This window comes from Periplaneta americana, chromosome 2 (assembly GCF_040183065.1).
Source record: "Periplaneta americana isolate PAMFEO1 chromosome 2, P.americana_PAMFEO1_priV1, whole genome shotgun sequence".
NCBI classification, from domain to species: Eukaryota; Metazoa; Arthropoda; class Insecta; order Blattodea; family Blattidae; genus Periplaneta; species Periplaneta americana.
The window spans coordinates 30,199,107-30,214,602 of record NC_091118.1 but is presented as its reverse complement, the minus strand read 5'-3'; the positions used below and the strand labels follow the sequence as shown (position 1 = coordinate 30,214,602).

The window sequence follows — 15,496 nt, the reverse complement described above, 5'->3', positions numbered from 1 at the left end:
TCTAATTTCACACCACCAAAGTGACCAAGCAGCATGGGATCCATTCCAACGGTCCTTTCAAGGTGTCGAAGCGTTCTTGGAAGTGCTATTAAGGAATGAATCCTGGCAGAGATATTGCGGAAGGCTGGGAACTCAGGAACGGTTGTAGAGAAGACGTCCCCTCCCGTAAGCGGATAAAGACATGCGTCTTGACCTGAATATGGCTATTGAATGAGATGAGAAAGCTGAATGTTATGAAAATCTAAATTCTTTTTCTACACGGGAGGGGAAGGAAAAATGGACCGTGGCAATGAAAATTCCAATCCGGCATTTTCCTAAGTAACTGTGGAAAACCACGGAAAAACCACATTTGGGTTGGTCTGTCCGGGAATGGAACCACGGATCTCCCGAATGCGAGTCCCATGCGACACGCATGCACCAACTTGCTCGATTATAAAATCCTTAAGTTTTCAAATCCATCTCAAAAAAGGGGGGGGGGATCACTTACAAATTCAACCATTTTCACTTACAAAATCTACAAAATCACCTGAACTAACTCAGTGCTAGTATATCACCTGGGCATCTGGGCTTATTTGGCTACTCGTCCGCGAAACGAGACCTGGCTATCAGGATCTGAGGAAGGATGTCTCACCTGTCAGCGTCAGATTCACGACTGTCACCTGTCGGACTTTTACAATCATTGCATATTAGGGCACACAATTGGTCTAAGTGTGCGAATCCAGGCCAGTCGACTGCAGTCCTCGTATAGCCAGCCAGGTGGCTAAGGGGAAGGAGATCATGCCTTACCCCTCCAAATCTGCTTGTGTGTTAAATAGGGTTGCCAACCCTCCCCTATTTCCCGAGATCTCCCGTATTTGGCCCTATGGAATGGCATTTACGGAGGGAGGGCACTATGGCCCAGCACTACGACCTGTTTAGATCTGTTGCGCTAACCCTCAAGCTAGGCGCATTCCCAAACCCACACTGGCTGACTACAGTAAGGTTCTCTGTGTACCCAGGTTTCGAGCAGGCAACCCCCCTCGTCCCTAGGCCAGCACCCTCCGTGCGTCGCCAGCCGGTGATCGGGGAATGATAACGAAATGGAGAAATGATGTAAATGCCTAATATGGGAAAAAACGGAAGATCCCCAAGAAAAAGCCTAACTGCAAACTTGTCCGCCACGAGTGTCACTATAGATTTTTTAATGACCTGACCGGGAATCAAACCCGGGCCGCCTGCGCGACAGGCTGAAGGTCTGACCATTCAGCCACCGCAAAGGTTATTTGGCCCTAACTTTTAACAGTCTCCCGACTCCAGTATTTTTCTTCTTCTTAAAAAAAAAAGTAGTGAAATATTTTGTAAGCATACCAGGCAACAAAGCTCATGTAGAGAGTATTTTCTCTTATGGACAGGAAGTGAAGAGATGTTCGAAACAGGATCACGAAACACCTAATCAAATCATGCAGGGAATGTTTACAATAATTTATTTGAAACTATTACGCTAGGCAAAATGTCTCTAAATACTCGTAATTTAAGCCTAACTTAATTGAATAATTTGCAGCGGCGTAGCGTCAATGTAAGCTAAAAAGCTCAGCTTCCCCAGTTAATAATAATTTCATAATAAACCTGCAATCTATGGACAAAATCATTTATTAATTTTAATAGAGTTTATATTTATGCGTTAAATATTGTGATGCGGCAGCTATTTGTGATGCAGCAGTAAACAAGAAGCCTGCACACACCAGCTTCCAAGCAGACTGGTTTCTTTCACTCATTCTTCTGTGTAACCCACCCCGCAGATTTTCCATCCCTTTCTAACTAAACTACCCTGGTCGCAAGGCTCGCAAGAAGCTAGCTTTGACATTGAAAATAAGTAGTTTCCGAGTTATCCCTTTTCGTCAGTTGTGTTCAGTTGAAGTGTTAGTGTGTATTGTGGCTGATATAATAAATAATGAGTGAAATAACAGTTCCTGACACCAATTTACTTGAATTTTTAGGACATTTCTATTATCAAGATTGACTTACGAACAAAAGTGTGATCTAAAAAACAAATGACCGACTCCTTTGCTGTCAATGAAGGACACAATCAAAAGACAGACGCATACTTACGTACTGTATCTATTGACCGTTAATATTGTGATTCCTCTATGACAGGGAGTGAGCTAGTGTTATACTATACGTGTCTATTTGATGTGTAAACCGTGAAATCATATTTTACTACGTACCATTTGAGGTCATGCCTTATTGGTGTTACTTACGAGGTTCCAACCAATCTTCGACTGCTGACTTGACTTTGACTACTATTTATTTTAAGACTGTATTTTTGTAATACGTTTTCTCATATTGCATGAAAGACAACTTGAATTAGCTTCCCCTGCTCAAAATTTCATGCTACGCCACTGATAATTTGTCAGTTTTCTTGTGAAATATTGCAGATCGGTCTCTCGTATTTTCTTCAAAAACAGTTGGTAACCCTAGTGTTAAATGTGTTGGTCCCGCGATTATTTAGTCTATGGTTGGCCTTCGACGCAAGAAATGCCGATGTATGCATGTGTTCGATAGCGTTAATGTTACAAGGACAACACTGCGTTAGAAAGAGATAGCAATCTTCAGCACACACTTCCTGCCTCTCGTCACTGACGGCTGGAACTCCAGATTACAGCAGCTCGCTGGTTCGCACGAACGTCATAAGGATTCTACAGGAAACTGCTCTGTGTGTGTGTGTGATCTGCGACATTACGCAGTTTGTTAGGCGTCTTTGTACGACGTTGAAGTTTTTTTCAGTGTTTTTATTTGTCACACAGCGTGTGCTATATTTTCAAATTATAATATCACGTAAGTATTACATATTGGTCGTTGCGTGTGATTTTTAAATTATTTTGTTTCCTCTTCATTTCATCATTATCAAAAATTAATTTAGCTTTACCAGTGATAAGAATATTTCAAAGCTGCCTCGATCTTAGCAGACCCCGGCTGCCTCTTGGTTAATACGAAAAGGAAACGTCTTTGAAATATTGGTTGGGGGCCAGTCTTACCATACGTTTCGTAAAAACGGGACAGTCCTCTTTTTTGATCTAGTTGTCCGGCGTCCCCGTATTTTTTGTCGGGAAGGCTAGAAGTCCCGTTCAAATATTTCATAACGTAAAATTCTATCTGGTGCTTACTTCATGAATTAATCTTGAAATACTTGTTTTGAATAAAATTATGTTGGAAAACGTCTAATTTTTTAATCAGCAAGGCACTTGCTTTTGATCCTGAGTGGTTCTCAGGCATGGGTTCGATTCCCGCTTGACCTAATTAGCCTACTTGGTTAGGCTTGTAAGGAACCCGGAGGTTCATTGCCGCTCTCACATAAGCCCGCCATTGGTCCCTATCCTGAGCAAGATTAATCCAGTCTCTATCATCCTAACCCACCTCCCTCAAATCCATTTTAATATTATCTTCCCATCTACGTCTCGGCCTCCCCAAAGGTCTTTTCCCGTCTGGCCTCCCAACTAACACTCTATATGCATTTCTGGATTTGCCCATACGTGCTACATGCCCTGCCCATCTCAAACGCCTGGATTTAATGTTCCTAATTATGTCAGGTGAAGGATACAATGCGTGCAGCTCTGAGTTCTGTAACTTTCTCCATTCTCCTGTAACTTCATCTCTTTTAGCCCCAAATATTTTCCTAAGAACCTTATTCTCAAAAACCCTCAATCTCTGTTCCTCTCTCAAAGTGAGAGTCCAAGTTTCACAGCCGTACAGAACAACCGGTAATATAACTGTTTTATAAATTCTAACTTTCAGATTTTTTGACAGCAGACTAGATGACAAAAGCTTCTCAACCGAATAATAACAGGCATTTTCCATATTTATTCTGCGTTTAATTTCCTCCCGAGTGTCATTTATATTTGTTACTGTTGCTCCAAGATATTTGAATTTTTCCACCTCTTCGAAGGATAAATTTCCAACTTTTATAGTTCCATTTCGTACAATATTCTGATCACGAGACATAATCATATACTTAGTCTTTTCGGGATTTACTTCCAACCCTATCTCTTTACTTGCTTCAAGTAGAATTTCCGCGTTTTCCCTAATCGTTTGAGGATTTTCTCCTAACATATTCATGTCATCCGCATAGACAAGAAGCTGATGTAACCCGTTCAATTCTAAACCCTCTGTGTTATCCTGGACTTTCCTAATAGCATATTCTAGAGCGAAGTTAAAAAGTAAAGGTGATAGTGCATCTCCCTGCTTTAGCCCGCAGGGAGATGCTCTCTTAAATACACTGCTCTCTTAAATTGATTGAGCATATTGGGAATTAAATCAATGGCTTTCCTAAAACATACGATGAAATATTTCATGTAAAATAATTTTTATTTCGAAAAGGAAACAAAAACAAGCAAAATTTAAACTTTTATGTTTGAAATATCCGAAAGAATAATTCCTTGAAATTAATGACATTACTTACGGTTTACCCTGTATACTGGTATCATCTATTTTATTATTTAGTTTATATAAATGCTTTGGATTGTAATTCTATGATTTCAAGGTAAAATGTGATATGTTAATTTTTGGCGAAAATGAGATTTTGCGATATGTTGTGCATCCTGTTGGTATCTTTATTGTGGAAAAGGTGACATGCATATCTCTACGGTATTATTTTTCTCTCTAATCCATTGTTGAATCATGTGTATTATGATTTTATACGATCGTTCAGACTTTAAATGCTGGCTCCTGAAAAACTGCAAGAAATGAATTAGTATCACTTTTTGCCTTTGAGCCACAGAATTATAGAGCCGGGTTCCTTTTCTTATATTGTGCAGGATGTCGGAAAATAATCCAATTCCTGAGCGACAACTAGAAGAGACAACAGAAGGGCAAGTGGCGTCATTCCTTGATCAGATCAGGACTCTGAGGGAGACACTGAACGCGCTCTCCCTAGATGAATTGGAAAGGGTAAGAGCACAGTCTATCTAGTATATACAGTCACGAAGCTCAATACGTAGGGAATATGCATCCATAGATAGTTGTTAACCACTAGGATCGCTAATATCGCCTCATCATAGACAATGCGAAATAGTACCTGCACAGTCTATTGTTCCTAGTACCCTCACAACTCAAGCTTCGTGACTATATATACTAGACTGTGGTAAGAGATTTGTTATTGCCATAGTTACCAGTTTTATAATGTTTACTGGCCATATTTTATTAGGTCGTCTCATAAGTAATATCGATTTCTGAAGGTATTCATCGATCTACAAATGTCAGATTTCTTCAGCATTTTTGTAAATAATGTTTTTGCCTCACCTGGAAGCTAATTTCTTCTAGTTTTGAAAAATATATAACTTGTACCTATTATCTCAATAATTTCATAATTATTTGGACATTTATAACATAAGCACACTATACTTTCTATACCTTACGTATCTTCTATGTCTGTTTTCTTTTTCTCATTTTCCGACATTTATTATCCTTCCAAAGGACAAAAAATAGACTTCCAATTGGGCAAAAGATTTAATTGAGGTATCAAATTACAGCTTAAACATGTGGCTTTATAGTAACTAAAATTATTGTTTTCAATCGATTATAATTATTTTCTCCCAAAAATATACATTCATTCATATAGTGTTCTGCCAAGAACAGGACTTTCACTGCAAATCCAACATTCTCCAGTCTTTCCTATTACCTGTCTTCCTCTTTGTCTTCTCAATATGATCCATATATCTTAATGTCGTCTTCGTCTGATATCTTCTTCTGCTCCGAACTCTTCTCCCGTTCACCATTCCTTCCAGTTCATCCTACAGAAGGCAGTGACCCAACCAATTCCTTTTGCTCTTTCTGATCAGTTTCAGGATCATTCTTTCTTCACCCACTCTTCCCAACACAACTTCATTTCTTATTCTGTCTGTCCACTTCACATGTTCCATCCTTCTCCATATTCACATTTCAAATGCTTCTATTCGTTTCAATTCACTTCGTTGTAATGTCCATATTTCTGCCCCATACAATGCCACACTCCACACAAAGCACTTCACTAGTCTCTTCCTTAGTTCTTTTTCCAGAAGTCCGCAGTAGATGCTCCTTGTTCTATTAAAAGCTTCCTTTGCCATTGCTATCCTTCTTTTGACTTTTTAGCAGCAGCTCATGTTACTGCTTTTAGTAGACCCAAATTATTTGAAGCTGTCCACTTGCTCTACTGCCTCATTTAGAATTCGCAAGTTTACTTTCTTTACTTTTCTTCCTATGACCATGGTCTTCGTTCTATTTGCATTTATCTTCATTTCATACTGCTCACAGCTGTCATTTAGCTCCAATAGCACATATTATGCCTTAGTATCGTTTTCTCTTTTGCTAATAACGCCATATCATCAGCAAATCTTCTGCACTTTATTCTTCTTCCTCCTACTATCACTCCTCCGATATTCTGAAAACAGTTCTCTAAGTAGATGTTGAACAGGGTAGGTGATAAAGGGCATCCTTGTGGTACTACTCTTCCTATTTCACTTCCTTCCGACATTTCTCCTCCTATTCTGAATTTGACTCGTTTCATATAAATTACTGAACAGTCTCCTTTCTTTCCAATCCACACCTATTATCTTCAGGATTCCCATCAGTTTATTCCAATCCACTCCGTCGAAAGCCTTTTCCAGGTCCACAAATACTCATTCACTTTTTTATTCTTCTCTAGATATTTTTCGCCGATTGTTTGTAGCAGTACATGTTTATAAACACTAAATAATATTGCGGAATGACTAATTTTACATGAACTTCGGCTTCGGCGCCCTCATGCCCATAGCGATGGAAGATGACGTCATTAGTCGTGGTCACATAAGTTGGATTTGTTCATGGCCTAATTATTAATAACATTAGCATTGGGCAGTGGCTCATAATGTTACAGTAGGCACTTCAAATTCTGTCATTTTTTGTTTCACTATGGATCCCGAAACTAGTTCCAATACTCGTTGCGGCGAAAGACGTATTCTGCGTTAAAATATATTTTTATTTTAAGGAGAGAGCTGAAAGTTGAAGATTACAAAATAAGTATATTTTCCTATCCAGATCCTTTACATCCGGAGGTTACTTTTTTTTTTACTTAAACTTGACATTTCGAACCGTCTACATCCGAATATTTTATTGTTGTTAAATCTCCAGATTATTTGTGTCTGATGGCATTTGTTTGATCACTTTATGGTTGGTTTTCAATTTAGTATGGGGTCCATTATTGCTCATGTTTATAATTGTTTAACGAATCACCTCGTTAGCAATGCATTTGTGGAGTTGATTTTAATGTGACAGCGGTTTTTAGTTCGTGTTTGCTTTTAGCTTATGGTATTGTTTGTGAAGAAGAAAAACTGCCTGGGTGTTTAGAGTCTGGAAATTTGTATGAATGTGAGTGTGCCTGGTTAAAATTAATTAGCCAATCTTCAAAAATATGAAATACAATATATCAGGACTGTCGCTGGGCAGTAACCTGAACACAAATTTCAGCTTAACATTGTTGTCAAGTAACGCCATCAATTATCACAACCATAAAGCACTAATAGATGCTGTAGAATTAACAACAACGGAAAGAAAAAATATCTGCTGAAGCCATAATTTAATTTAAACATTTTATAATATAATTACAAGTAACCTAATTAATACATTAATTAAATGAAAACGCAGTTATCAAATCTGAATGAAGGAGTGTCGTTTTTTTTAGATAGAATGGACATAGAATTAGAAGATGAAGATGTAGATGTGGAAGTAGGATTTCGCATTTTATTTAGTACTTCATCGTTACATTAATGGATTCTTGCTTATCGACTTACGGGGAAACAGTGGGCGACATTGACTAAACAAAAGAATGACCCTGCAATAAATTTATTGTGACTGTTACACTTTTACTACTCATACTACTTTTGACCAATAAAACTGTACAAAAGGATGTGTTTCAACCAATCATAGCTGTTTATCGCTACAGTTTTGTCACTTTCCTAGAATTTGTTTTTGTCACTTCCCGAGCAATTGTTTATTTTTATCACTTCCATAGCATTTGTTTATTTGTTTGCCAACATTTCAAACTGCGAATTCTTTACGGTACTATAAAACATGCTTTGCGATCGTCATTTATTTTCCGCATAGATAGTCAATTGAAAATGGCGGCTCCGTTCAAATGTTTTGGTGAAGCTGACATTAGTGAAACAGAATTTTAGTAAGTCGATTAATATTTTATTGTATTGTTGTTGTTGTTGTTTAGTCAACTGTCCGAAGACAAGTCTGAACTTCATAAGTGACATCAACAAGGCACCATTTATGAGGCAACTAGGCCAGGAGATAATGGGTTTATTTCTTCTAATCTTTAGATACTTTTTTCTGCTTTTATCACGTCCCTACTATTTGTTGTCTTTGTTTTCCAACATTTCAAACTGCAAATCATTATTTACGATACTATAAAACATGCTTTGCGATCGTCATTTGTTTACCGCAAAGACACTCAACTGAAAATGGCGGATTCGGTCAAACGTTTTGGTGAAGCTAACATTAGTGAAATATAATTTTGGTAAGGAAATTAATATTTTATTGTAGTAGAGTACTTTATTTCTTCTAATCTTTATATACTTTGTTCTAATCGTGTAATAGTCAATTAAATCCCACTCATGTTCCACTCGCAGATTTATCGATAAAATCAAAACCTCTAGTGAGATTACTGTTGATAAATCGAGTTGCAAAAGAATACTGTGATTGATTGCAATTCAAAATTTCATTACACTTCATTGGTCGAATATGTAATGACATCATATAAACGAAATAGTCATATTAATAAACGAATTTTAAAAATGTCTTATTTAAAAGTTTTCCGCCTCTGAAAATTTGCCACCGTAGACAGCTGACTATTCTGCCTGTACGTAAATTCGCCTCTGCCCTCCATGGTGAATACCAAATAATGTGATACCTTCTTCATCCTTAGAGTCTGTTGCTACGTCTCCTGTGGCACATACTGTACGTGCACTGATTGACATCGTGGTATTAGGTCTTGGCTCCATTATGTCTCACAGTGTTGTCCATGATGGCAAGAGTTAAGCATCCACCCACTCCGTGTTCTTTGTTCCCAACGAGGCGTTGCATTTTCTACACTGATCATTTATATGTTAATATTTATTTTATAACTTGCAGTAGTTAGAGTGTCTATTATTCCGTCTCGGTTCACAGTCAGAACATGTCTGTTTCCGATAAGATTGTCACCTGACTGAATTAGGTATGAACCTGATTTGTTTGTAATTACAAGAGGAAGACTAATTGAGAGAGCTGGAACAGAGATACGAAGCAGGGCGTTAGTTACAGCTCCAGCAGGAAGCAGTAAGTCATGACTAAGGAGCGGATTTCTATGTAATTAAATATTATTTTTGCGTGTGATAAAACACAATTAACAAAGTTAAAAATTCCGAACATGATGTTTCAAGTTTAAAACCCGAATTTTATTTCACATAAAAACACATATTTTCACAAAAAAATTATGTAAATACATATTTTCAGGAAATCTATTATAAACACATAAATCTTGAGTTTTTTTTTTTTACTTAAATAATTTTTTACAAGAACTTTTAAACATTTTAAAACTAAATCAATTATGTCACTCAGAAGTACGTTATCTTTTTAAGAATTCTTGGTTGCTTCGAGTTTCTAAGCGCTGTGTGGTGTATCCGTGATCCATTTTTGTAATAGTATCGCCTCAAGTTCTGAGAACTGCTAGGCAGCATATCAGTGTTATTATTAGAGAATAAATTAACATGGACAAGGAGGAGAGATCTTGCAACACATAATTAGGAATGTTTATTGTTGCTGAAGATGATTTCATTCCACGCTTTGTTTGTGAAACACAACAGATAAGAGCTCGGGTATGAATTTTAATTTAAACAAATCTCTCGCCTCTCGCTCATGTCCATGAAGTAAGTAGACCTATGTCTTGTTGTGATTCCCTGTTATCGGGCTTGGTCAATCAATATCTTTCAAGATATACTGAAAGATGGTTATTTAAAAAACGATATGGCTTTCCTATTAGCAAATTTAAGCTTTTTGTGTGACACCATAAAAAAATTCGAAACATCCAAAAACCTGTTGTCTGAAACAGGGAGGTGCGTGCCGTGGAAATTAAACTAGACTCGCTACCAGGTTCAGAAGCACAATTACTAAGGGACAAATCCCAGAATGTGTTTGGGAAAAACAGTGGATATAAAAAAATGTGTAAAGTTGCTCAAGTATTGGAGGATGTGCCTGTAGGTGAAATTGACGGTGTATGTGTTTGCGACATTCCTCTCTTTAACTATGCACGTCTGACGTCCTGTGATGCGGAAAGATCGTTTTCACAATATAAGTCGTTGTTCAGAGATAATCGGCATCCATTTGTGATAGAGAATTTGGAGATGACCTTTGTTGTTCACTGCAATTCTCGGCCAACTACTAGCACTTAAGTGTGGTTGGTGAGTACCTAGTAACATTTTTTTTTCCAAGCTAAGTAAGGTATTTTTGTCATATTTAAAACAAATATTTTTTTGTTTTTAGCAAATATTTTTTTGTTTTTAGCACATAAAAATAAATATATTTAAATTTTTAGCACATAAAAATCCGCTCCCTAGTGATGACGTGATCATAACCGTAACATAAACACAGAAGTTTGCGCCCAGGCCTATATTAATCCCTGAAATATGCTTAGGCCTATATACGAGCAGGTCTATGCACTATAAAAATCTGTCGCTAGGTTACAAATGTCTTGAAAGGCATTTAAATAATGGTGGCATGTGATTTTGAAGTAAGGAATAAAATATGCAAATATGCTGAAATCCACCCCTTAAATATCATCATTAGTATTGTTTTTGTACACACAACCCTTTGTTTATTGTCATACCATGACCTATCTCAGCTTGTTCTGAACTAGTTTTTCTTTATCACAAAGTAAAGAGGATGATAATAATCGTTGCTGTTTTCTTGTACGCACAACACTTAGTTTGTTATCATCTATCTTAATTTTCTCTCAGTTCTGAACAGTTTTTTTTTTTTACTGCAGAACAGAGAGGAAGAGGTAGCACATCTCAGGGAAGAACTGGAAGGAGAACGTCGCTTGCGGCGCCAGCAGGATGAAGTACTGGTAAGTGATGAGCTTTCATCATGGTTTAGGACAGGATTTTATCGACTTCAATTCAGTCATTGGACAGATCTGTGTTTGGCTTTAAGTGCGATTACTAAAAAGTCTATGATAACAACAGTAAGCACAATAATATGTTAATAATCATTACTGTTGTACAGACACCCTTATCAATTGTCTGGGTTTTCTCTGAATAAATGTTTCTCTACTGCAGAACAGAGGGGAAGTGGTGGCACACTTCAGAGACGAACACCCGTTGAGGCACCAGCAGGAAGAAGTAAGTGATGATGAGCTTTCTTCATGATTACTACATATTAGGAGAGGATTTCCCGAGCTTCTTTTAATTTTTGCACAGATCTATGTTTGCCTTAAGTGTCATTACTAAAAGTCTATGATAACAGTAATAATAAGAACAACTAATTGTTATGTCTTCTTCTTCTTCTTCTTCTTCTTCTTCTTCTTCTTCTTCTTCAATAGGTGCTACAACTTCGTCAAAGTTTTGACCTTCTCAATTAATTTACGCCATTCTTTTCTGTTATGAACAAGATTTGGCCAATTCTTTACATTCATTGTTTTCAAATCGTTGGTTATGTTTTCCTTCCATCTACTTTTTGGTCTCCCTTTTGCTCTTTTAATGATGGGGTTCCATTTATATATTTTCTTAACTGTTTTTCCTTCGTCCATACGATTGATATGGCCAAATCATGCCATCCTTTGCGCTTTTATATAGTTTACTTTGTGTCGGTTTTGTAATAAAATATTTAACTCTTTATTATTTCTAATTCTCCACTCATCGTTGCATCTTTTATTGGGCCAAATATCCTTCGTAATATTTTCCTTTCAAAAACCAGGAACTTTTGCTTAGACAATTCAGTTAGGGTTCAGGTTTCACTTGCATATGTTGCAATTGGTCTTATTACTGTTAAATATAATCTTAATTTTGCTTATTTGGATGCGTATTTGCTTTTGAATAGGTTGAGATTTGCAAAGTATGCTTTATTTGCCATAACAATTCTACTGTTTGTTTCTTCCTCGATATTAATTGTTATGTTAATAATAATAATAATAATAATAATAATAATAATAATAATAATAATAATAATAATAAATCGTTACTATCATCTTGTACACACACTCTTAGCTTGTTATCGTATCTTCACCTATGTGAGTTTCCTGTGAACCAGTTTCTCTTTTTCTACCGCAGAGAGAAGAAGAAGAAGAAGAAGAAGAAGAAGAAGAAGTAGCACATCTCAGGGAAGAACTGGAAGAAGAACGCCGCTTGCGGAGTCAGCAGGAAGAAGTAAGTGACACTGATAAGCTTCCTTCATGGTTACTATTAGGAGAGGATTTTCGTTCAGTCGTTGCACAGTACTGAGTAGAATAAATTAGGGTACGTACACGTTGGAGCGACGATAAACGATAAAAGGAGCAGCGATGCTATATCAGAGAGAATTGAAGCATGCATTGTCATTGAGGTGTGCATATTGGAGTAACGATAAAAGCGAAGATACGCGATAAAAGCGACGAAAAAGAAAAGTACCATTTTCTTCGCTCTTGTCGTTTATATGATCTCTGATTAAGATAATGTTAATCTGTATAATTACCGGTGGTTGTCAATATATCCGAATATTAATCGATTTATTATTATTTCGGCATATTAAATTAATTATTGTAGATATTGGCAAATCGATCAGTTGTGTATTTATTGGTCATACGTTATGTGATCACAAGAACCAATCACAACACAACGAATTTATACTATCTTTGGGATGAGAAACTGGTTTAATTTTGTACGTACTTATATTACTTACTTATATTAATCTTGAACTTAGCAGCTGATATTTCCTATATATCTTCTTTCATTAAGTGGATGCATAGAATATCTTCTACTGATAAATCAAAATGTTCGCTTCCCACGTCCTCGTTGCTCCGATATGAACACTTGATTCTTTGATAATACCAAAGCGTCGCTAGATCGTTTCTTTTATCGTTTATCGTTGCTCCAACGTGTACGTACCCTTATGCATACCGTGGTTTTTTTTTTAAGCGAAACGTGAAGCGCTACAGCAAGACCGTTCTTTTATTAAATTTGCTTTACCTTCGCTGCAGCAGCGCTGCAGAAATCATGCAGCAAACTGTGCGTTTTTAAAGCGCTTCAGTAAAGTGCTTCATGCCTTTCCTGCAGCAAAAAGAGGGTCGAAAAAAACGCAATTCGGCCAGCTGACTGCAAAATGGTGGATAATAAAATTAATATTGGCTGCGATTACTGCAGTAATAAATTTAACCTTAAAAGAACCGAACATGTTAAATAGTTTGGATAATGAATGATAATAAATTAAATTATTACTACTAGACCATTTTAACAATAATAAATGTTGGAAAAGACCAAACCACGCATTCCTCCATGATGGATCGTGCAACAAAGTCATAACACAGTCTACTATATACAGTCGCGAAGCTCAATATGCAGTAAAAATGCAAACATAGGTAGTTGTCCACCACTAGGATCGCTACTATAGCCTCATCATCACAGATCTCTCCTAGCAGATGACAAAATATGTTACACTTTCGTTGTCGTGTTCTTTTGGAAAAATTAACACCTTCCTTCCATTATTGAAATATTAAATGGATAAAGTTCATTTATTATTTTATTGAAGTATATTAAATTCCACCATAAACTCGAAGATACCTGCAAGAAATAGGTTAATATTATTTTTGTTTGTGCAAAACGAACTGAAATTTACTATAATCGCTTCACTCATTCAAGATTATAGCGATAATTAACTATGAAACCAATAAATATTAATTTGCATTTCCCTTTACAACAATAATATAATAACAATAATAATGTAAATATGAATTAATGGGAGTAACTTACGTGTACCGGTACTTGTAGTATAGGCTTACGTAGTTAACAAAGTGGGATGAGGTTAAGCAATAATAATCACACCAGAATTGGAAATAAAACGTGATCAATAAATTTTATTGTAACAGACTTATTTTTTCTACGTCTCTAGTAAAGTAACATATAAAAATAACAACAAAATTAACAGCTATAATTAAAAACATATCCTTTGAAAAAAAAAAGTAGGCCTAAGTTGTCTGAAAATGTACAATTATTCAAGGAATCAGCTGATACAGACGTAGAATCAATGCAAAGCTTTTGTTTCTCAGCTGCAGGTAATAACAGAACAGGTTTATTTGAAACATCAAATAAAGTTGGAACTGCATTCCAGATTAATTTACTTTTGTTTTCATGCATAAATTGTGTGTTTTCGAAATGAAGAGAGCAAAACTTTATATTATTATAAAGATATGCTTCATTCTTTGTCATTAGATCTTCCCTCCTGCTGTTTATTAACCACTTTTTGCATCTAGAAGTAAAATAAGATATAGATGTTACGATTTTTCTTCACGAGCATCAATGCGAAATAACAGTACGCAACGACCTAGCACTCGGTGGAAATACGACTCAGTCCACTCTAAATCCAAAATCGACCGTGGACAGTCTATTGTTTCTAGTTGCTAACCGCTTGGAGCGCTTTATCGCGAGATTTGCAAAAAATCACCTCAAGCTTCGCGACTGTGTATAGTAGACTGTGGTCATAAAGCGTGTTTGGATTTACTATAAAAGAACGGTCTTGCTGCAGCGCTTTACGTTTCGCTTAAAAGAAAACGCACGGAAATCCAAACACCGCTTTACGAGTTTGTGCATGATCTATCATGGCGGATGCATGTTTTGGTCTTCCAACGTTTATTATTGTTAAAATCGTCTAGTAATAATAATTTCATGTCATCATCATGGAAGTCGAAACTATTTAACATGTTCAGTTCTTTTAAGGTTAAATTAATGGATAAATCGTAAAACAGCGAACGCCAGTAGGGGAAGTTATCCCCACCCTCGCCGCTCGGCACCTCGCTCGCCTGCTCTCTATCTTATCTATCTATCTATCTATCTATCTATCTATCTATCTATCTATCTATCTATCTGTCTGTCTGTCTGTCTGTCTGTCTGTCTGTCTGTCTGTCTGTCTGTCTGTCTGTCTGTCTGTCTATCTGTCTATCTATCTATCTATCTATCTATCTATCTATCTATCTATCTATCTATCTATCTATCTATCTATCCATCCATCCATCCATCCATCCATCCATCCATCCATCTGCCCCGCTTCGGTGGATCACTGCCTGCCGCCTCGCACGTATTTCATATTTTAGAACACAACACAAGACAATACAACGAAATTAATGTGCATTAGGGTACGTACAAGTTGGAGCGACGATAAACGATAAAAGAAGCAGCGATGCTATATCAGAGAGAATTGAAGCATGCATTGCCATTGAGGTGTGCATATTGGAGTAACGATAAAAGCGAAGATACACGATAAAAGCGACGAAAAAGAAAAGTAC

The 15,496-nt window shown here is 36.7% G+C and overlaps 1 protein-coding gene and 1 long non-coding RNA gene across 4 annotated transcripts in view; one reads left to right on the top strand and one right to left on the bottom strand.

The window, feature by feature from the left end:
* The window catches only part of LOC138691732 (uncharacterized), a 209,704-nt gene that overhangs the window by 91,653 nt on the left and 102,555 nt on the right, over positions 1-15,496 (bottom strand). The gene's annotated exons all lie outside the window — the stretch shown is intronic.
* Positions 2,509-15,496, top strand: part of LOC138691705 (CARD- and ANK-domain containing inflammasome adapter protein-like) — a 35,485-nt gene continuing 22,497 nt past the window's right edge. The window contains exons 1-5 of one of the 3 annotated variants that reach the window (XM_069813981.1): positions 2,509-2,814; positions 4,791-4,923; positions 11,012-11,092; positions 11,304-11,366; positions 12,294-12,389. In XM_069813981.1, the coding sequence (XP_069670082.1) occupies positions 4,792-4,923; positions 11,012-11,092; positions 11,304-11,366; positions 12,294-12,389 (372 nt within the window). In that variant the 5' untranslated portion in view covers positions 2,509-2,814; position 4,791. Of the gene's footprint in view, positions 2,815-4,790; positions 4,924-7,307; positions 7,357-11,011; positions 11,093-11,303; positions 11,367-12,293; positions 12,390-15,496 lie in introns of those variants that run through there. The other 2 variants (XM_069813989.1, XM_069814000.1) reach the window with 2 other exon arrangements.